The sequence below is a fragment of the Pseudorasbora parva genome, chromosome 1 (genome assembly GCF_024679245.1).
Source record: "Pseudorasbora parva isolate DD20220531a chromosome 1, ASM2467924v1, whole genome shotgun sequence".
Taxonomy (NCBI): domain Eukaryota; kingdom Metazoa; phylum Chordata; class Actinopteri; order Cypriniformes; family Gobionidae; genus Pseudorasbora; species Pseudorasbora parva.
In genome coordinates this window covers 53,616,810-53,641,235 of record NC_090172.1, presented here as the reverse complement: position 1 = coordinate 53,641,235, position 24,426 = coordinate 53,616,810, and the positions used below count along the sequence as shown (strand labels likewise).

The 24,426-nt window shown below is 36.2% G+C and overlaps 1 protein-coding gene across 1 annotated transcript in view; it reads left to right on the top strand.

Annotated features, from left to right (window-relative positions):
* elp4 (elongator acetyltransferase complex subunit 4) overlaps nt 1-24,426 on the top strand; it is an 87,531-nt gene that overhangs the window by 28,185 nt on the left and 34,920 nt on the right. The window contains exons 7-9 of the mRNA XM_067445205.1: nt 5,385-5,573; nt 13,049-13,157; nt 18,027-18,133. Of these exons, the coding sequence (XP_067301306.1) occupies nt 5,385-5,573; nt 13,049-13,157; nt 18,027-18,133 (405 nt within the window). The remainder of the gene's footprint in view (nt 1-5,384; nt 5,574-13,048; nt 13,158-18,026; nt 18,134-24,426) is intronic.

The following is a 24,426-nucleotide window of genomic DNA, read 5'->3' as shown; positions in this document are numbered from 1 at the left end:
TATTTCAGAGATTTCTTCCCATTTGCACATGTTGTTACAATGTGTGTCGATCCAACAAGTAATGGAAAAAAGAGAACTTGCTGTTAAATTCTGCTAAAATATTAAGTGGTAATAGAACAAAATAATAAATTAAGTGGGGTGTACAGTTTTGTTAGATTTATTGAAGACATTTTTTTACTCTCGATTTATCAATTTTAGTCTTGCCAATTGTGCAAAAAGCCAACAAATCAAGCTTGTCGTGTAAGTTTCGTTTGTTGAGCACCTTGTAGCAAATTTAGACTTTTTTTAACAATCTAAATGAATCCTTTCTAATGAGTCTAATTTTGTTTAGTAATTGCAGTCTAGTTTGTGCTAGCTCTTTCTTGTTTATATTTGCACTTTAGTGTTTTCTCTTTGAATCCATGGCACTGATGGACACCTCAGGCTCCTCACCCTGGAAGTCCTCGATCCCCGTCAGTCAACCGACAGATTAAGCGCTTACATCATCAAACAGTGCCGTTCTGTTGGCAGAGGTCGCGGAATGTGATGAGGTTGAGAGAACATGGGCACAAAGGCAAGAATGCTCAGAATGAGAGCAAACAGGGCAACAGTGAGACTGACTAAAACGTTTGTCAGTTTGGTGACTCAATTCTAGTATGATTGCAATGACCTATAGAGTTTGAATTGAACATAAAGTAAATAATTTAATATAGGTTATATTCATTCATTTTATATATGTCCAATATTAACTGTCTTTTTTGTTAGTGAAGAATAGTAGAATTGGTTAGAAGCATATCATCTTTCTCATGCACACATAGAGTGCGAGTGATAAAAAAAGCTGGAGTGTGGCCGAAGGGAAGGAGGAAGCCAGTGAGTCAGGAACACCCTCTCTGTTGAAATGTCAAGCTCAACCCTCAAGAAGCTTTGGAAACACAGGCAAACAATGAGGTTTATTTAATTTAAGATGCTTGTGATTGCTGGACGGCGTGGAGGGTGTTAACTTCACCGTTTATTGTCAGTTGGCGAAGGCTGATGTTAGGAGAACAACCAGGGCGGTAGACAATTCAACACCATGACTATTTTCAGCTGGTTTATTTAAGATATCTAGCCTCCTTTTCTCCATTTCAAAGATATAAGCAGATTATTCAGTTATTCACAATACAGTTTCATTGATTGAAAGATCAGGTGTGTACAATAATAGCAAAGCAAAATGACAATTCTTGCATTGGGTGTACTGTGTCCTATATAGCGCTTAAAAATAAAGGTTCCAAATGGGCGTTTTTGCAGCGATGCCATATAGAAGTACCATTTTTAGTTCCCCAAAAAACCTTACAGTGATCAGTTCTTAAAAAAAACAAAACTTCTTTGTGTGAAGAACATTTTAATGATCTAAAGAACTTTTTAATAAAGAACGTTTTATGGAATGCAAGGGTTCTATGATGTTAATGGTTAATGATATATATCAAAAAATAGTGTTTGAGTTTAGGATCATGTAAATGTAATCTTTAAGAGGTCATGAACTGAGAAATTTTCCTTGAGCTTTTGAGATATAACAGGTCATCATATTATAAGAATATCCTGTACACTGTAAAAAGTATTTAAAAAAAATAAGTTACCTGGTTGCTTTAATTTTGAGTTCATTGACATTAAAAATTTGAGTTCATACAATGAACATTTGAGAATCAACAACCTTTATTGAAATATTATTAAAAGATTTTGTAAGCTTATTGGGTAATTTTATTTCTGATGACGCAGTGAAAAATGCCAAATTGTGCTATTTTCATGATTTATCACATTTTTTATGTGGTTCAGATACAATAATATTTTGAGTTTCTATTTATTAAACCAATTTCCTTCATTGTATCAACTCAAATTTTTAATTTCAATAAACTTACAATTTTAAGGCAAACAGGTTACTTACTTTTTTAAGTTAAACCAACAATATTTTTTTACAATGTAAGATTCAGAACTGAAAACTTCCTAGTCAGTCCAAAAACAGAACGAATGTCTTTTCATATATAGAAGAAAATCAATGACTTCATCATTGCAACTTTGGCCCCGCCCACTGGCATGCTCGTGAGATGACAAGGAGAGAAGCCCAATACAGGATTACTGGAATTAAAATAACATTACCTTCCAAAGGATACTAATGAATCTGGCTATTTACAGTATTTTCAACAATGTGAATGTCTCAGTTGAACATTATTTGTTTGTTCTGTACATTTCGCTGCAGATTCTCTGGTAAATCAGTCGCATTTCGGCGCAGGTTTTACAAACAGACTTTTATGATATGGGTTTGACATTAATGCGACAAGATATAAGTAAACGTGTCTATACCCGACATGACCGTTGTCATGTCTTGCTTTATTAGGTGTCACCAGTATTTTGATTAAATTTTACTATTTTTAGTATCTATTTCTTTTTATTTGTATGTACAAAGTTAATGTGGCTGCTATACATTAGCAAGTCCACAGCTTATCCAAAAAGTTACAGAATGACTACAAAGCTATTAGGTCTGAACCAAAAGTATGATCTGTGATCTTCATAAATATGCAGATATGAAGTTGTCCTGAAACTTGTTTTTGTTGTCTTGCCTATACATGGTCCCTGATGCCAGTTTTGTAGACGCTCTGGTCTGAGAGAAATGTCCTCTCCATCTCTGTCTTTATTTACCAGGCTCAGAATCAGCTTTTTTGGTCTTTGATGGTTTGTGAATAAGGTTCAATTCTCTGTCATTATTTCTCAGACTTTGTACACTGTAGAGGGCACATCTCTCACCCATGGCCCCTTAGCTTGGCTGATGTTGGTGGACAACGTGCCAAGAATTTCCTGGCACTTGTTGGAAGCAGACATTTTGGCTCTTAGGTTGACAGCCACATTGTGGACATGTCAGGCAACTGTCCTGATTGGAAGATGTCGTCCAATCACTTTTGACCATCGTGTTCCGTTTGACCGTGCTGTTGAGTGGTCTTGGCTGGGCCGTTTGTTTCATTGATTCAAGTTGTTTGAGAGGTACATGACCCTCACTCCATCAGACAAAAGGCTTTTCACTACAGACAGGATTCCACTACTGACTTAGTTACACAAGTCATTGCACACTTATGTATGACATACTATTTGGACACAGTTTTGTTTGCTTTTCTCCATTGTCTCTCTTTCTCTCAGTTATTGTAGAGTGAATATAAATGTGAAATTTTTCAATAGCCAATAATGTCCTGTTGAGAGTCTCTAATTGAAGTAATTTTAAGTGTTGTTCTTTGATTTTAACATCATTTTTATTAGAAAATCAATACAAGACAGAAGAACAGCACTTAAGTTAGTGTAAAAAATGACATGTGAAGGTAAACCATGTGAAGGTAACCCACAAGAATGGTAACCCATACTTTGTGTCAATCCTTATTTTCTCCTCCATTATTTTGTTTAGTTAATTCAATGTGGAGCAAATATTGTACATTTGCTTAACTTTATTCAAACATGATATATCATTTCAGGCCTAGGTGTTCCAGCTATATTTAACTTAATGCTTGTAAAAGTCGGCATAAAACAGAGTATTGTATCAAACCATACACTTGTTCTCTTCCCTAATGTTATGTATATCCATGGGAATTGTCAAGTGAAGCGGCTTCTCGTACAAGAAAAAATTGTAGGGTGGGACATGGTTTTGTCCACTGGGAGTTGATTGGATTGTTGGATCCAATCAACTAGTGGTTTGCTAGAGTGTGGTGCAGGGATGACGTCAAAACCCAGAAGACTAATTCGCTACTTGTTCCCTTGAGATTTTCCTATTGGGTTTTATAATGGAGTTTTTCAATGTGTGAGTAAAATAAGATCTGTGATAAACATAACTTGATGATACTTGGATGTTTTGTTCTACAATGTAAACTACACACACTCACACCCTGAACATTCTCATCTAGTTACTTATAAGAAACGTGTTTTTTAAAATAAAAATAACTGCTTCAAAATTAGAATTGTACGTGTGTGTGTACGTGTGTGTGTACGTGTGTGCGTGTGTGCGTGTGTGTGTAATTGTTACAGAGCAAATCGTTCAAGTATCTTCAAGTTATGTTCACCACAGATCTTATTTTTCTTAAATTGAAAAAAAAAAAAAAACATGATAAAATCTCATAGGAAAATCTTGAGGGAACCACTGGACCTCTTGGTTTTTGATTTATAATTAATACTGCAATATTCCAGTAAAAATAAGAATTGTTAGTTTTGATTTTTATGGGGACTCAAAAAAGATTATGGTTAAAGTTTCTCACAAATTACTAAAAATTTTCCCCATGAGATAGCCTGACAAGCCAGACCCACATCAAGACATATCACCATAGACAGGGCTCAATCTGAGGGGCGGGATAAACGCTTGCATTTCAAACTCCTTCTGCACACGATAGGATAGCGCTACAACCAACCAGAGCAACGAAACGGAGCTCGTTGATAGATTAAACATTCGCCGTATCCGGTCGGCAAAACTCCGAACACATCTTCCCTTTTTAAGAATGACTTCAGTGCCGTTCTTTGTTCTTTTCTCAGAGAAAAGCTTAACTCCAAGTCTTCCAGAGTCGCGGTCAAAGCTGATTCGAAAGAACGCCGCCGTTCGCCAGTTTCTGTGTTTACTAGAAGCGCGTAAACACAACTCGGCCGTCGTCATTATGGCCCCGCCCACCGACTCTATACGTGATTGGCCCGACAAGAGTTTGGGGTTTACAGCTCAGATGGGTATTGAGAGTTGCTAGACGACACTCGCGGGCAGATTAGATTTGCTGCCGCTAGGGTGCGTCTAGATTTCTAGGCTACCCATGTGACGCATTGTTTCTAATTCAAAATCTAACCACAGTGACCACATTGGTGTTCAGTATCTAGATACTGAATTGCAATTAGTCCATTCAAAGCTATCTTTGCAGTAAATTCATGTTGTGTTTCAACACATCAGAGTCAAATCTTTAAACTTAAACTTACATAAAATTTGAACACTTTTTTGTTGTTGTTGTGTTACAGGCACTGATATTTTGTGTACAGTAAATACATATCTGGATCATACAATGTTTCACTTGTTTTACAAAATTCTTGTTTAGCTTCAGAATTTCTTGTTATAGAGTGGTAAACACTGTAGGTAAAAATGAACTATAATTTGATGTGTTGTGCACTGCAGGTTTTTCCTGGTCTCTTTTGTAAATGAAGGTGCACTTCTTAAAATGCTGTAAGATATTCATTCATGCATTATTGAAAACTTCAAGTTTGCAAAAGTTTTCCCTATGGTGGTTTAATAAAATATTAATCGCAAAAGCCAGATATGGATTTGTTCACATGATTCGTACGTATCCTGACCGTCTCAGAGAGAATGCAATGTTGATTTAAATGCAATTTTTTTTTTGTTTATCTCTTTTTTTCCACTTCTATAGTCTAAGGTTCGGAATGTCCTCCGGCTGGGTCTTCATTCTCTGGGATCTGCGCTGTGGGGCGATGATGTGTGCCTTAAGGATAACCCCACCCACTGCCACGCCCTCACCACCTTTCTCTATGCCCTCCGAGCCCTGTTACGCACGTCACTCTCGGTTGCTATGGTGACCATACCTTCCCACCTCATACAGGTATGATTAATCAAATAGTTTCTTGGTTTGTTTGTTCATGTACTATATCCTTTGCTCAGGTTTCTACTCAAAATCTTGAAGATCTTGAAGAAGAACTAAGAACTTTAGGGTTACGGTTATTATAGATATATAGATACACTCCTGGGCAAAAAACATTAGCAGATGCACTACTTAAAATGCCATTGTTGTCTCAGAGGACATCAGAGACTGAATGAAAACTGGGAAGGGAAGTGGAGTGAGGAGTTATATTTTAATGGTGAGAAATATAATAATAAATCTAAAACTTGGAGGAACATATACAGTATGTGCTCATCTCAAACAAAACAGTTTTCTATGTGGAAAAAACTGCCTGTTTTGTTTGAGATAAGCTATTACTTTACTAAGTGTTAAATTTATAGCCCCCCTTGAATGACTAATTGCTTCAGCACACATCTCTACAACCTGTTCAAAGATCTGTCTTTACCTTCAGGTTTAAGAGCGCTGCCCGGTTAGTAACTGGAAGGGGAGTCCGTGTCCAGCTCAGTTCAGTCCGGAGACTCAATGAGTTTTTGATATTCAGATTCAGATAATATGTATAAAGGAAATTTTACTCTGAGAATTGTTTAGAGAGATATACGAACTGCCACATTAAACACTTTGTTTTTAAAAACAGAGATTCAGAATAAAATAATCTTAAGCCAGTGAGAAGTCTTCACCACGAGGTTCGTTTTGGATATCATTTGGTGCATCTACGATTTCATTTAGAATTCAGATGATCCGACATAAGCAATCAGATTCTCAATTTTTGACCTGCAAAATGGTCGCATAGATTTATTTAAGGGGGACATAAACTATATTGAGGCCCCAGAACATTAAAGAGGTTTTATTTGGGCTAAAATGACCAGTATGCAACACCCTTGCAACTAATCTCAACAGTCTGGATGCTTCTGAAACAGAATGTTACAAAATAAATATGTCCAAACTCCAAATTCATAGCACTCATAAAAGAGTAGGCAAAAAGTACCCAGATGAGTACTACTACTTCCGGGGATTACTGATGCTGGTAGGTCACATGATAATGACAATGTGGTGAATGTAGTTTGTCTGGATTACATTCATACTACACACAGTTATACTATATAGAACATACTTTTTAGCAGTTGTGAAGTAATTACTTATTCACAATAAGTACCTACTCAAGAGAGTATACGATTTTGTTTACAGCCTCTATCTTGGCGGCAACCCTTGGCAGGCAAGCACTACTCAAATTTTCCTCTGAAAATATATCTACTTTATTTTAGTTTTTGCTGTTTTAATTTAAGGTACCATCAATGCTTGTGAGAGTAATGACACAGGACACTTGCAAGACATACATTTCCAGAACAAATCCTGCAAAACAATGTTTTTTTTTTTTGAACTTGACTGTCAGTCAGCATTGAGGTCACCATAAGTTTGTCAACCCTGGCACACCATAACCGCCCCATGAGCCGGAGTCAAAGAGTCGACCCCCCTCCGTTGTGTGAATGAGGTTCCGCTTGGCTGGGGTTCAGGGGGCCTGTGTGTGTATCTGTTTGAGTACATGTATGTTTGGCCTTCAGAGGAGCTTCTTTATTGGCGCGTGAATCCACATTTCTTTGTCTGAGGCCCTCAACTTTGCATTCAGCCAGCCAATGGTCAGTCTTGAGTCTTTCTGGGAGCTTCTCTCTTTCAGCGTCTTTCGGTTCCTGAGAGGCCCTTTTCTTTGTGCCTCCATTAGCCAACGAGAGTCAGGCCACAGCCGCTGTGCTCTAAGAGCGCTTCAAAAGACAAGATCTCGCTGTTCTTTGTCCGTTTGGAGACAAAGTGCTAAAACCCCTCTCAGGGAGGCTGGGGGGCACACAGCGGTTTTCTGCAGTGGAGGTGGTGTAAACGCTGATTGGTTTAAAAGTGGATTTGTGGAACGGATGTGATTGTAAGCATGTAGACCTTTTAATAAGAACAGTATTTTGAGGTTGATGAGGTTCGAACTAGTCACAAACAGACTTTGTTTAATAAATTAATTTGGTCACACTTTAGTTTAGAGTCCATTTCTAACTATTAAATATTAACTTTGACTTTTGCCTCAATACACTCCTAATTACTGCTTATTAATAGTTAGTAAAGTAGTTGTTAAGTTTAGGTATTGGGTAGGAATAGATAAAGAGATGTAGGATATACGGTATTCATGAGGAATAAGGCTTGAATATGTGCTTTATAAGAACGAATAAACAGTCAATATCCTAATATGCATGCTAAAAAACAACTAGTTAATAGTGAGAATTGGACTAATGTAAAGTGTATTACAAAAATATTGCATATAGCAGAGCAGTTTTCAACATTGATAATAATAAGAAATGTTTCTCATACACACTTTACCTTTAAAAATACAATTCAATATTATATTTTTAGTTTCAAAACGTGCAAGTTATTTTGGAAATCTCAAAAAGCTTTTGTATCAATACATCTCCTATGTGGAGATTAAAGAATTTTTTTTAAATATCCAGTCACATTACTAATGTACGTATGAGGAATCAAATATTTCTTTACTTTAACTACTAAACGTGGGGTCATCTTGTATAGCTGTTATGTTAATCCTCCATTATTTGCATTAGCACCTCATCTAAAATCCATCTGATGTGACTTGTAATGAAAAATCCTGTCATGTATTTTTAATGTCGACGGGAAAGGGCGGGGCATTGAAAGCCTCCTCTGATGAGATTAAAGCCACAGTCCATCTGAATCTTTAATCAATCTCAAATAGCCATAGTCTACTAGCGCACACCTACAGATACTGCCTCTGTTGGGTCAGGACTCTGGAGACCAGTCTATCAGTCTGAAGAATGACTGCTTTGGAGTTTAAGGAAGAGCTTGTTTCAATGTGAATTGTAGAGCAGGTCGATCTTAAAGTTATGGTTACCAGTTAGTAGGCCTGCATGGAATCTGTTCAGCTGGGCGGAAAGCAAACGCTCATAATTGCACAAATCCAGTGTGATTATGTATTCTGCTAATTTGATCATTTTATCAATCAATACGAGTAACATAGTCACACATATAGACCTTTTGTGTCAGAGAAACAAGCATGAAGGCTTTTTTGAATTTTGTGTTTGAAGTTACATTTAGTTTGGCATCAATATCGAAAGCGAATTAGCTGGTGAGGTGGATTTACTTATTGTAGAGTTAACAAATGTTATCATGAGTATTCTAATGTTTTACGCGGATGTCATAACGAATTATCAATAGACTGGGAAGATTTAAAAACAAGCAGTTTATTCTTAAATCTATAAGATCTTACCTTCATGCTGTGGAAATACAAACCGGAAGACAGAACTCAGTGAGCACTGCGCTTAAAAGGGTCGGGGCTACATAAAATCTCTATTTAAACAACGTTAAAATCTATTAATTGCACAGATTTTCCCACAAAAATAAGCAGATTCCAAGTTTGTTTGTTTGTTTATTTAAAAGAGGACAGTGTACATTAATCAACATTACAATAATGTAAATGTACCCGAGTTAGCACAAAAGTGCTAATTTCATCGGTGTGCCAGTAACTGGGCCTCCTTCATTAAACAAATTTGTGTAACCGTTCGTAAAACTTACTTCCTTACATTACGTCAATTATTTCATTACGTTGAATGATAATTTATGTAAAACTAGAAATTTGTTTTAATTTTGTCATTAAAATGCTTTAAGAAAAAAAGCTTTAAGATTTAAAATATATTTGAAATTCATTAGGCTATACATGTATATTAGCGGTGTGTGCTGATATTTTGAAATTACAATGTTGAACAAAATCATTAAATATATTTAAAAAATAATGGGTTTTATTCATTACATTGTCCATATAAAACATCTATTTTTTAGGTGCTTCAAAAAGTTTAACCAGTTCAGCTACACAATATTTCCTAATGTCATTATGAAATATAGATAACACAAGCGATCGATTTAAAACTCTCTTCCCCTATCTTTCGTTAACCCATCAGAATTACATCCTAGCATTTAATATGTTGGCCCAACTGTCGTGTAGTTGCATTGCATTTTTTGCTGTATTGTTAACTTGATTTGGTGTGATACTGTTGAGTTGGCAGTGACTGTCACTAACACAGTTACTTGGGTTACATTTATTTATGCTACATTTGGGAAAAGGATAGAGGCTGCGTACACAAACACACATGCTCTCAAAGCCTGCTGTAGATGAGAGGAAGGAATGGAAAGAAAGAGGGACACAGATGCATGAAAACTGCATTAGGCCACGTCAGCTGCTACAGAGAGGGAGCGTATGAAATATTCAGGAGTGGAGTAGAGATTAATTTTTCACTACAGCCTTTCTTTAGAGTGCTCCCGCCTTTCTCAATGGCCTCTGTATTTGATTTTGGCCAGGAGGAGGCACTCTCAGCAGATTTACTGCTCATATTTGATCTGTGTTCGTTTTTTTTTTTTCGCTCTATAACACTTTAAACTGCCTTATTTTCTCTTCTGTATTGGCCTTTGCAACTGTTGATTTGTGTTTGTTCAGTCTTGCCCATAAGGATCTTCATATCTAAGGTCAAGGTCAAAGGTTTTCCTAACTTATTTTCCAAGCTCCTTCTAGCCCATTCTATCATACATGTATCTCTCTTTAACAAGTTTTGCCACATTTGAATCTGTTTTGCAATTGTTTCCCATTACAATCATCAGAAATGTATTATGAGCCAGTCCATTTTAAAGTGCAAATGTAAACTTGTGTAATTTTTGCGAGACACAAAACTTTGTTGGGCTGAAAGGCCTTTTGACAGCATTTAGCAGCAGATATTTTGGGATAAAGTCATTAATGGGCGAGGCGTCATTGCTCTGTCGCGGACGGGATCTTTGGATCTGGATAGTAGATGTGGCTTTATGCTTACGTCCAGATTTGTGCCGTATGGCGACACTGCATGAGTTGTGCGATCGGAGTAAGAGAGACAGACAGATTTGGAGAGCATGTGTTTGAGGGAATCAGAGCACTCAATGTGTTTGAGCACCAAACGTATGTTCTTCTCTGATCTGATGGATTTAATGTTACATGACGCTACCAAAGGCAGCGGTTCACAGAGGTTGCTTTATATAGCACAGCTGATATCCTTACCAAAGACAACATAATAATGCTGGTTTAGATGGCATTATTAATACAAGTTCTTATAAACATCATTGTGATGCATTGAAGGGTGTATTGAATTGTACACCTGTTCAAACTTGGTAGGGTGTTTTGAGAGGTCAGCAGGATGTTGCTATGCCATTCCTAAATCGTTCTGGATGTTTTCTAGTTGGTTACTTTCCACAAGGTCTCTATGATGTTCTGGCTCAATTCTGGCCTGTCCATCACCATGTGTGAAAAGAAATACTTTTCCAAAGTGGATATTACACTGAGGTCTAGGGTTTGTTTAAAAGGTACAAAACACACACACAGTTTCTGCCAATCTTGAGTACCTGTAGAGTAGTATTGCATCCTTCATATCTCCGAAGAGTCTTTAGTTTCATCAGATTTATAAAAGACAGATACACTGTACCGATTTTTTCTGAAAACAGCCAAACTCATAGAGGCGTGCAGTTGGCGGAGCTAGAGATTTAAGAGCACATACACACCTATGGCACACACACAATTAATCTCTGGCATTATCCCAGATAACTTTTGATTCATTATACATTCGTGTTGTTGACACTACATGTACTTACGCGCCGATTGCCAACAAAACACACATTTGATGCAGTTTCACTCACCACCTGCGGTTTCGACTCATGACCGGAAACAAACAAACACGCTTGCAGAACTCCATTGCTACCCTGGGAAAACAAACTGCATCCACTGTTTCCTTAAAGCTGGGTCATTTGGGAAGCTGAACAGGGTTATCTCTCAACCAAAAACACATGCTCTTGCTCTCGCTCTGGTTAATGTGCTGTTGTGCTCACCCGGAAAGAAGTGCCTGTAAAGCAATTCTGCATTTTATGACATCATACAGGGCTATACTTGGGGAAAAAAACTTTCTGAAACTTGTTCGAATCCTGAAGGAGTGCATTGTGCATTTCAACTCGTTTTTGAAATTTGGTCATGTTTGGCACAGGAATCCAACTCTTTAACAGTGTAAATAAGTCAGAATGTATGAAATAACCTCAGACCCCCTCCAAAAAATATATGTTAGCATGATCAATTTAATGATCAAGCATGCTAAACAAGAACTGCTTATTATCTCTAATTAACTAAAATGCATACATTTTTAAAGGTCCCGTTCTTCGCGTGTTTTCGAAGCTTTGATTATGTTTACAGTGTGCAATATAACATGAGTTCATGTTTCGCGTGTAAAAAAAACAGTATTTTTCACACACATCTGTACAGCGCTGTTTCCTCTGTCCTAAAAACGGCCTGATGATTTCCTTGTTCTATGAAGTCCCTCCTTCAGAAACACGTAACGAGTTCTGATTGGGCCAGCGCTTCCCGTGTTGTGATTGGACAGCAGCTTAGCACACTTTGCCCGGAAAGGTCCCGCCTCTTACCATAACGGGGAGATGCAAGCATTGAATGCGCGCTCTTCTCCACGTGGGAGAGCAACAAGACCACGCCCCCTTTTTTGCGTGTTCTTGTGGGAGGAGGGTTAGTCAACAAACGGTTCTAGTGACGTCATTACATCCCTGCACTTCCTGCTGTAGTTCAAACCGGCCGTTCGCTGTTGGCTTTGAAAGGGAACTTCTGTTAAATAAAATATCTCGCTTGGCATTGAACTTTGAGCTTTATAATTTTACAGATATTATTTATGCTCTAACAGCAACATTACACACTAACTAAAGTTTGAAAGATGGAATCGCGACCTTTAAAATTATTTTGCCATATGCACATACACGACCATTCAAAAGTTTGCTCACCAAGGCTGTATTTATTTGCATTTGTTTAAAAACAATAATAATGTGAAATATATTATTACTATATAATATATATTCGTGTGACGGTAAAGCTGAATTTTCAGCATCATTACTCTAGAAATCTTTTGTAACATTGTCATTTTTAATCAGTTTAATGCGTCCTTGCTGAATAACAGCATTCATGTTTTGCAGAAAAATCTTACTGAACCGCCACATTTTTATTTTTCTAGTGTATTTTAAATAAATGGATCATCAATGATATCTCAAATGTGAACAATTCCTAATGCTAAAGATTTCAGTCATCACAAATGTACCGGTGACTGAGGTGATTTTGGATCTGTAAGCTCAGCCTTTGTTGTAAGATCATGAGTTCCGCCTCAGGAATACCCTGCTCCCTTTTTCCAAGAGATAATGATGACCTAATTCAGTTCTCAGAGTAAAGGGAGTGAAACCCCTGTTAGGACGGGTTTAATTAGCGAGAGATGCTCTCAGCTTTGCTCTAAATGTTTCTTCATTTGCTTGTACACTTTTAATTGGACTATTTTCATGTATTTCTCATGTATTTCCTGTTGTATCTATTCCCACTATCTCTTTCTGTCTCGCACTCTCAGAACAGACCTGTAATGGGGCGAATAATCAGACTGAGTGACACAGCCATCGCTCTGGAATCATTCAGAGGCTCGGAGAAGGAGACCAACCCACTATACAAAGACTATCACGGTGAGAGGAAACATACAGTTCAAATACACTGACAGAAATACCCCAAAGCCTATGTATCAAATCTTGGCTTGTAACTCATTCTGCACCAATTGATGTCTAATTTAAGCAATAAGATTTTATGGCAGATGATAACTTAAAATAAATATAATAATACAAAAATATATATATTTTTACATTTTTATATTTGTTTAAGTATATGCAATCGATAATAATATTATAAAAATATAAATATATATAATAAATATAATATTATGAAAATATAATGTAATTATAATAATAATGTAATATAATATGTATTATAATAATGTAATGTAGTATAATGTAATCGATAATATGATAAAAATATAATGTGTGTGTGTGTGTGTGTATATATATATATATATATAATATTGACATATCTAGAGACCAAAATGCCTCTAGGACTAGGGTTATTACTGTTAATTAAAACTAAAACTTATTTTAGTTCATTGTTACATTGGGAGAATTTGCACAAAACAATATTTCTCATTTTTGTTAGGATAAGTTAAAGTACTAAAATTAAATAAATTAAAGTGTATAAATGCTATATAGACATACCAAAAAAACACAATATAAGTACTTTCAAACTAAAGTGATAAAATTATAATTATAAAAAAATATAATTCAAATAATAATAAAAACAATAATAGTATATCAGTGACATGAGGGTGTGTCAGAGGGAGAATCAGTGTTATTGTGAACTAAAACAATTTTTTTTTTTAAAAGTTTGTTAAACTGAGATACATTTTTTGAAGTATTATATAATAAAGAAATGTATTTTTTTTAAACTTAAAATTAAAAATAGAAATGTTCCCCTTCCAGCTAAAAAAAATTAAGCTGAAGTACTAAAGGGACAAAAAAAGGACCCAACCTAAACTTAACCCTTACCCAAACAAACGCACAAAGCAAAATTATTAAAACTAACACTAATCTAAACATATCTGAATATATTGAGAAATAAAAACTAATTCAAAACATTAATAAATACTATAGTAGCATTTAAATAACACTGCAAAGAACACCTCAGCCACCACATAGCAACACCCTGGCAACCATCCACACCAGAATCATGTCTGACACCCCTCGCATTTCTTCAAAAAATCTATTTTAAAAAGATGTTTCATTGGTCCCTCGTCTTATTCATGCCTTCTGCATCATCCTATCTTTCTGACTCACAAATACACACACACACACACACACACACACACACACACACACACACACACACACACACACACACACACACACACACACACTCAGTAAAGTGCATTAGTAGAAAGGGGCAGGCAGGGTGGACCTCTCTCTAGCTGTCAGCTCGTGTTAGTGTGGCCGTGTTCAATCAGACGTGCTCCTTGGCAGACAGGCCAGGGGGAGATTCAGCTGCCACGGCAAACGTACACACACACACACACAGAGAGAGAGAGAGAGAGAGAGAGAGAGCCCCCACCGCCCCATCACAAGCACCCAGCACAGCCCTCAGGGGCCGCAGAGTTGCAGAATCAATATTTTCATACTGGCTAAAACCTCTCTGTGGCCACACTGCAGATGAGGAAGATCTTTTGGGCTCACGCTCTTTCCGTTCTGTCCTTTTTCCTCTCATTGTGCATCTTTATATTCTCCCTGGTTTTCATCGTCCACTCTCTTGCCATCTCTTCATGTTGCATGCTTTATCTTTTCATCTCTTTTGTGTCCGTCTTTCTGTAAAGGTCAGTTTGTTTACTGCTCCCTCTCCTTGTTTCCGCCCCCTGCCCTGTTTCTTTCTTGCATTCATTTGCTCCATGTGTACGGAATGGCCAAAGGGGGTGTGGTTTACAAACACTAATGACCTCCGATGATTTTTATTATTTTTATTTGATTTATTTACTTATTTTATTACTTATGTTAATAGTTTCTTTATTAAATTACACTCTGAACTCTAATTTCGTAAGCTAGTGCTTTTATTTATTGTTACGTCATTATAATGTTTCTAATGAAGATGCTTATTAGATGTTGAACAAATTGAATGCTAATGAGTTATTTTATTAAATAAATAAACCATCTGAGTTTTATTTATTACTTATGTTATTAATTTCTTTATTAAGATGCTTATCAGATATTTTTTATAAGAGTTTAATGAGTTAGTATTTTTATTTATTTTTTGTTACATTTTTGTAATATTTATATTTCTTAATGTTATTGTTTTGTTAATTTCAATACATTTATTTAAGATAGTTTTCAGATATTTGGAAATTGGACACTAATGATTTCAATTGACAAGTTTTTAATTTTAATGAATGAATTTAAAAATATATGTTTTGTTTTAAATATGTTTAAATATGTATTTTTTAATAATTTCTTCTTTACATTTTCATTTTAAATATCAGGTCACAGTTACATTTTGTCAGAGTGTTATTCATTGTATAATATTATTTGTAAAAAAAAAAAAAAACGGCAGTTCGGGCAGATCAAATTGTTATTAATTTAGTTTTTCGTTATTTGACAAGATAATACTTGCATGCATTCTGTGATACCACACATATAATGTCAATGTGTATTGGTAGGGTGGTAACTGTAATTGTTGGAGCATTTTTCGTTTAGCAATACAGATTAGAAATTAATGATTTCATTTCAAAATCATTAATTAGTTATTTTTGAGATGTTTATGGGAAAATATATTTGTGAACAAATAAGATTCAATTAGTGTTATTTCAATGAAATTAATTGAATTTAAGATGCTTGTAAACAGTTAAGATGCTTAAAAATATAATGCAATGCTTTCCAATGGTTTCTCAAACATCTCGGCAATGCACGTATCCTTCCTTTGTAGTGTTTTTATTAAGTGTGTTCGAACATTTATTGTTAGCTTTTGCTATTGATTTTTTTTTTTTTACTTCATTTCAAGAATAATGCTTTGCCATAAGGTCTTGGTGAATGTGAAGATGTACATGAGGCCACTCTTTCTTTTCTGTGGTGCATCCACTGCACAAAGCATGTTGGGATTTCTGTCACAGCGAATCAACTCGACCGGAATCAACCTAGCGCACGGGTCCCTTTACAAGCGGGGCCTTTACACACACACACACACACGCACGCACACACACACACACACACACACACACACACTTGCACACCCCCCTCATCCCGGTCTTCAGTGCTTCTTTTAATGTCATATTTCTACTGGCCACGTAACCGAGGGGAAAAAAAAGATGGAGGGAGGAATTAAAAAGGACGAAAAAGCTTTCTCTCTTCCCAACATGCCCCAGTGCCGACTGACCTTATTTTACTCCCATTCTCCACTCACCTCTCTTGCTTTCTCTCCCTCACACCAACCCATTTCTCTCCTCCCTTCGCTGCATATGTTTTGGTTTCTGCCCATTGGTGCAGCTAATAAAATAATGGTTGATACAATGCTATAGTGGCCATGTGTGAAAGGTGATAGCTACATGTGCCCATAGTAAAACTCAGCAGACAATGATAGCCAGAGTCTGTTTACATATACAGTCAGACCAAAATGCATTCGGATACACCAACATTTGCTCACAGTATCACAGTTTGTTCGCTGTAGTTTAGGTAATTAGCAAACATATTAATCTTGATAATGTCTGATAACTTGGATAGAAAGGTATGTATTACAATCAACCAATCAGCTATTCAATTTAAGTACACAAATGGATAATACAAATGACCAGGCAATGCTTCATTTTGTTCAGTCTTTTACAGTTGTGGTGTAAAAGGTTGCATTAGCAATTAAAGATAAAGCAATTAAGCAAAACATTGTCATGTCAAAGTGTCTGAATAATTTTGGTCCCAAATGTATGTCAATTTGACTGGTAACCCTCTGTATGAAGATTTTTTGGGGGGGTATAATATGTCACAGTTTATTTATTTGTCTCTCTTCACCTACATAAATGAACTATAGTGTTTGCACCCACTAGTAACAAAAATATATATCAGGTGTCTGAATAATTTTTGGTTTGACTGTATGTAAGCAGGCAAAACAGAATATATTTGCTTCAGAACATGTTTATTAGCTTCTGTAATATAGTCATAAATGTAATGCCCATTGAAATGTCCAGCCTCTGATTTTTGAGCCAAATGAATTTCAAGCAGTTTCAACCAAAGATACTTTAAGATTTTGCACCTTCTGTAATTGTTTTTCCATTATTTACTCACCAAGTTGTAGTTTAAAACTATAAAACAAAGTTTTTTATTTATTAACAGATTTTATATTTGTTGAATTATCATTAATACTGTGACCAACACTAATCACACATTCATCCCCATGAGCACTACATTTTGTACACTACCGTACAAACGTTTGAGGTCAATAAGATTTTATTAACTCAAAAGTGAAAATAAACGCTGTTATTTTAGCTTCCTATTCATCAAAGGATCGTGGAAAAAAGTATCACGGTTTTCACTGAAAAAAATTATGCCGAATAATCAAATAGTAACATTATTTTTTGAATTTGAACATGAAACAAAAATGATTGGAGTACCGTTTCATTTTAGTTCCTACACTGTTTTCTTCAGTGTTGAGCAGCAGATCATCATATCAGAATGAAGGATCATTGGAGTAACACTGAAGACTGGAGTAATGATGCTGAAAATTCAGCTTTGCATCACAGGAATAAATTACATTTGTAAATATATTGAAACAGAACAAAGTTATTTTAAATTGTTATAATATTTTGCAATATTTCTCTTTTTACTGTATATACTGAGACTTTTTTCAAACACATTTTAAAAAAACATACCAACCCCAAAATTTTCCATGGCAGACTAAACTGAACAATTTATCTGACAGTATGTATTTCAAGAATGTTTAATCCGTGATTTGATTTGCTGGTAATGTCTTCTATGTTTGTTCAGGTCTCCTGCATGTTCGTCAGTTGCCTCACCTGAACTGCTTGTCATGTGAAGTACCCGACACGAAAGACTTAGCCTTCAAACTCAAGAGAAAGCAGTTCACAATTGAGGTGAGTAATGATGTACCAGTACACCAATCATCTTCATCCTCTTATAGGTTCTTTTTTTCCCACTGCCATATACTCGCGCAGCTTTTTTTATCTTAACGTTTTTCCGTTCTGGCGGCGAACAGGAAGAGAATGACGTTAATAGGTGCTAAAATTTACTCCTTTTAATTGCTCTTTTTTTTTCCTCTCACATGTCTCTCGAATCAGTGCACATATTAGGAGGTCATGATTATGAATTGATGTCCACATTAGCTGTGCTTCACTAACTCCTGTTTATTTTCCTGAGCTATTGAGTGTCAATTTGAAAGTTTGAAACTATTGATTTTAGACTGGAGATGTTACACCTCAAAGAATAACCTTAAAAGACTTTGAGATTTTTTTTTTCTAAAGTCTCATAGATACACTTTCTTTAATGAGTCTTTAATGTGTAACTAGTTTTCATTGGGAATTTTATGACACACAGAGACATTTTTGTCAGTTGAAGTGTTGGGGAGAGTTATTTTTAAAAGTAATACGTTACAATATTGCTTTACTTTACTTTACCTAAAAGTTACTTAATTACTCACCTGGAGTTTTCTTGTATTTTTTTTAATAAAATAAAAAAAGTTAACTTTTTGACAAATGTAAAGTCCCTTTCACACCAAAAAAAATAATAATACATAAATGCTGTCTTTATTTATAAGTAATTTTTGCTTATTGTTATGGTTGAATTGGGTTTTCGTAAGTCATCAACAAAGACATTGGTTATTAATGTGAGATTAAATACAAGTTTATTTGAGTTTTCTATCATATTTAATTTTTGCAGGTTTGCGTATTCTGAGTTTGCATTTGACAGTTTTTATTCGTTTTTAGGAATACTTAATCTGTTTTTTGTGCAAGTGAGATGAGTATATCCATGCTCCCATTTAGTCTAGAACTACAATAACCATCATGTTTACACACAATGCCTCTGCACGATTTTATACAATTGTATAATTTATATAAATTTATCCCTATTACAACTCCCTAACATTCATTTGTAATAGAAAAGTTTTATATATTGGTGTTTGGCTAGTGGTCATTTTGGACCCTGGTTTTATGTTTACTTCCATTTATAAATTCTTCAGTACACACACACACACACACACACACACACACACACACACACACAATCCACTTCCAACCAATGAGTGGCTGTCCATCAAGTGGAGACAAATGAAAGAGCCCAGGCTCTTACTGAAGCCCCATCATTGGCCCTAATTAAGTTATCACTGGTGAAGCTGTTAATAGTTAATCAGGAAGTCCATTGTCTCAGAAGGACCAGTAGTCTTTGTCTTTAACTGCTCTCTAAGGCTGAGACCTCTCATCCACTCCTCACTAGATTTATAGAGTCAATAAAAGTCAAGGTGGTTTCCCTCAATGGCCATTTAATGAGCCGACCGCTTTGAGTCTGTAGAAAAGGCATCAAGTGTAAGTTTGTAGCAGCACTGAAGAAGTTGTGCATATTTTTTTGGGCAGCGTAATATACCTTAACATCTTTTCACCTGATCTTTCGACAGGGTAGTACCGACCTTTTAAGGGTAGTATGATAGTTTGTAACTCAAACACATGGTGTTAGCATGTCAACGTCATGGGTTTGATTCTCAATGCGTGACCTATTAAAAATATACCTTAAATGCAATGTAAAATGCTTTGTGTCTCCCAAATTCATAAATGTAATAATCATATCACAAATTATGCATGTGAAATTATTGTAATAGGCTGATTTGATGCTCAAGAAACATTTCTTATTATTGTCATTTTTGAAAACAGGTAGTGCTTAGTAAATTATTTTATGAATAGAAAGTTCAACATTTATTTGAAACGATGTTAAAAGTCTTAACTGTCACTTTTGATAAATTTGTTGCATCCTTGCTAAATAAAAGTACAAATTTCATTCAACAAAATAATCATACTGACCCTAAACTTACACTCTAAAAAATACTGGGTGAAAAAATTGGGTTGTTTATGTAACACAACATAATAGGTTGATTGTATTCATTCATTTTTACTATAATACTAGTTTGTGTGTGTGTGTGTGTGTGTGTGTGTGTGTGTGTGTGTGTGTGTGTGTGTGTGTGTGTGTGTGTGTGTGTGTGTGTGTGTGTGTGTGTGTGTGTGTGTGTGTGTGTGTGTGTGTGTGAACCAATGATTACAGATTAACTTAAATCCTTTAAATTTATTCCACACAACCACCGGTTTACAAGATAACTTCCTTTATTTTCTGAGTTTCATATTTTACAGGATGGCATATTTTATACAATTTTTCATATGTAGGCTTTACAATATTGCCTACATTTAAACCTGTTAAACAAACTTTTGAATTACTTCAAAATCATCAGTTACATTTTTACTTCTAATGTTTGTTAAACAGGTTTAAATGTAGCACTGGAACTGCTTAACTGGGTTTCAATCATAGCCGAAAAATATGCTGTGATTGACATGAACGAACAGTAAACAGCGCTGAGGACATATTCAACAGCCAAAGTATTTGGATTTTATTTATTTTTCGGATAAAATAATTTATTTGATGTAAAGCATCAGCCATTTCCATTATGCAAAGTGATGTGACGTCCCTGTTGTGTAAAATTAAACGATTTACAGCGCAGTAAGGATTTTGTTGATAAAATGTACACAAACCTGTATTTTACAGAAGAAATGCAACAATTCGATGGCACTGAGAACTGCTCTCTCCTGAAGAGGATGCAAAAAGCCAGTTATAAATAACTCAACCACTGACCCAGGAGCTGGGTTACATGGAAACTACCCAAACACTGAAAATACAACACCCAAAAACTAGCCAAAATTATTTTTTGGAGTGTACCTTAAACCCTAAACAGTATTGCAGTTAAGGTGATGTGTATTTGATCAGTTAATGCATTCCCTGAGAATTGTACCCATGACATTTGGGTTGACATAAACTGAATTTATTTCATACAATAACACAATGCAAATGAGTAGTTAGAAATGAGATATGACAATGTTATTGATTGGAGCTCTTAATGTGTCCGGTGTGATGATAACACAATGAAGGGGACATGGCAAACTAGCAGTTCAGATTTTCTCTGGAGAAATGGATGTAAATTATCAGTGAAAGAAAAAGATAATAACTTGTCTTCATGAGAGATTTTCCCCATTCGATCTTACCATTCAAATCTAGCCTATAACCTACAGACAGGGCTTTGATAAATAGTGTTACACCAACACCACTGTCACGCACACAAACAAATGTGCCGTGCAGAGTTTATACTGGGCGAAACTATATTCATGCAGTGAGTTCTCCCCTGCGGGGCTGTTGGTAGCGTGTGTGCGCTACAACCGCATGCCTCTCTCGGTTATCGTTCCGTGAATATATCTGTGACGCAGTCTTGTTGGGTGGGTTTGACAGAGAGACCAATAGTTATGAATGTTTACATTGTCAAAAGAACTAGAACCTCTGAATTAGGACTTGAATTATGATATGGCCCCTTTTCGCCGCCTGCTCGCTGGTAACGTTGAGACATCTTTCTTGCTATAGCCATGCCATCATTCCAACCTTCATTCGTACAAAGAAAGACATGCTCTTCACCTTCCCTTTAAGATGAGTCAGTGTGAATCAGAGGTCTGATCTGTGTTCAATGATTGTATTTGAAAGGTGATTGGCAGGCCAAGTGTGTGTCAGTCAGGTCGTTTAGAGTGCACACGTCAATCAAAGATTAGCCACGTCATGACAACATGACCATAGAAAGGTATGCAAGACATGTGGAAACCTCAAATTGAAATATTGGGCTGAATCATTCCTAACTTGCATGAAACGGTTTTGGTTAATTCAGTTTGATTGGGACTCTTTTTGCCATTGAGATGACGGGGAAAAAGTGTCCCAATCAAGCTGACTTCACCCTACTGCTAATAAAACGCACGATTCAGTTATTATTTTGAGGGATGCAGTGATGTATAAATTCGGAGGCATTGTGTTATAGTTATATTTGTTATGGCTGATAACTGATATGAGGATGGTTTACAACTTTCATGCTAGTTCTTCATACATACACACATACATATATACACATACATGCATATATATATAAAATGATAAATTAATGATATATATATATATGAATAAAATGATATTAATAAATTAAATTACAAAAGTATTATTATAAAATAAAATAGTTTGGTAATTTTAGATTTGTGTGTGTGTGTGTGTGTGGGTATGTATATATATATGTGTGTGTGCGTGTGCGTGTGTGTGTGTGTGTGTATATATATATACACACACACACACACACACACACACACACACACACACACACACACACACACACAACAATCTAAAATTACCAAACACTTTTTGTTTTACAATAATACTTTTGTAATTTAATTTATTAATATCATTTAATTCATTAAAGGGGGGGTGAAATGCTGTTTCATGCATACTGATCTTTTTACACTGTTAAAGACTTGGAATCCCATACTAAACATAGACAAAGTTTCAAAAGTTAAGGTGGACGTTTGATGGGAGTATTTCTTTGTCAAAAATACTACTTCCGGTTAGTCATAAGTTTCGGCAAGTTTTTTGCGATCATGCATCCCCTTTGACGTTAATGGGGGCGGAATTTCCTTGTATGGGCCTTACGGACAATTCTACCGGAAGCGTGTGAGAGAGAGAGAGGGAGAGAGAGAGAGGGAGAGAGCGAAAGCAACAGGCTATGCCCATCAAAGCGCTCGTAGGCTGCGCTGCACAGGTAATGTGCACAATTAACAATGACATCAAAAAGTGCGTTTTTGGTTGCCAGACCAAGACAGTCCTGCACAGATTCCCCCAAAACCCCGCGGTAAGGCAACAGTGGATGTAATTTGCTTTTCCGGATCAGCAACTGAGTTGCGCGAATGTTTATATCTGTTCGCTGCATTTCGGTGCCGACTGTTTCATAAACAAGGCCCAGCTCGATGCCGGATTTTCCAATCGCCTAATGCTGAAGGATGGAGCAGTCCCAACGTTAGAACCGCGGGCGGTGAGTTAGACTGCTTCAAATGTCTGTGTCTATGCTCATCAAGTAGCCCAAACATGATCACGTATAGTTACTATATATATTACTATATATAGAAATTGATCAATGGAGCATGCGATGTGTAGTGCGTGTACATTTGTTTAGCTGGCCACTATATGTGTAACTTTATGTTTGTGTATTGTAAAAGCACTCCAAACAACAATACACAGAGGGGGGAAATATGTTGAACTAAATAAGCACGCTTCTTCATTCAAATGCGCTACTATTCCGTGTCTTTCTATGTAAACACTAACTTAACCTGTCTACACAAACCACGCGTAAACACACAAACACACGTGCACAACTGCACTTCCCACATGTACACCTTCAAAGACAAAAATACGACGATATAATTCAAGTATAAATATGTAAATAACACAAGCCGCTAAGCATATTATATAGTTAGTGTATAACTTGTACCACATAGAGATGTCCTGCTCTAGTCGTTTTTGCTGCTGCTCCTGTTCAACTGCAGCCTCTGGGTCTGATTCCGGATCATAGATGTATGGCTGTATCTGATTAAAAGCCATATTTTTATTTTGAATAAAGTTTTTTTCCCGCTGTTAGGGATGAATGCTTTACGACGCACTCGACTCAACACAATAGCAGCGCGCTGCTGCACACGTCATTATTTAGCTCCGCTCACACGACACGCCCCCACCCGCTCGGCTTTTTTCGGAAAGACTCGGAACAGCGCATCTTTCTTATATAATTATAAAAAAAATAAAGACTTTTCGGAGATATGCAGGATGCAATGCTACTCTATAGGTACTCAAGATTGACATGACACTGACTGAAACTGAGTGTTTCACCCCCCCTTTAATTTAGTATTATTTTTTTAAATTATATTTTATTTTAACTTTTATTTTTTTCTAAATTGTTTTGCGTATGTCGAAGGAAGGAAAAGTTGGAATCTGCTAGACACAAGAAGCTTAAGTGTCTCTCTTTAATTTTTGGACTTTTTTATTTGTTAAACATTTTGAGCAAATCTTGCTTCCCAACTCTCGAAAGCAAACACAGCCAAGTGTGATTTGTGAGCTATTTTGCTGATATGCTGCCTGTCTGTTGAAGTGAGTTGCTGTGCTGTAATGTAATTAATGCAGGCTGGGTCTACATGCTGTCACTCAGCTACCCAGAGGAGCATTTTGGCTGCTTGTCTTTGACTGACTGGTAAAGTTCAGTTGGCGGTTGATGAGCAGTCAATTGCCCAGAATGCCCTGCAGCCAGAATTAACCTCTGTCCCTGTTC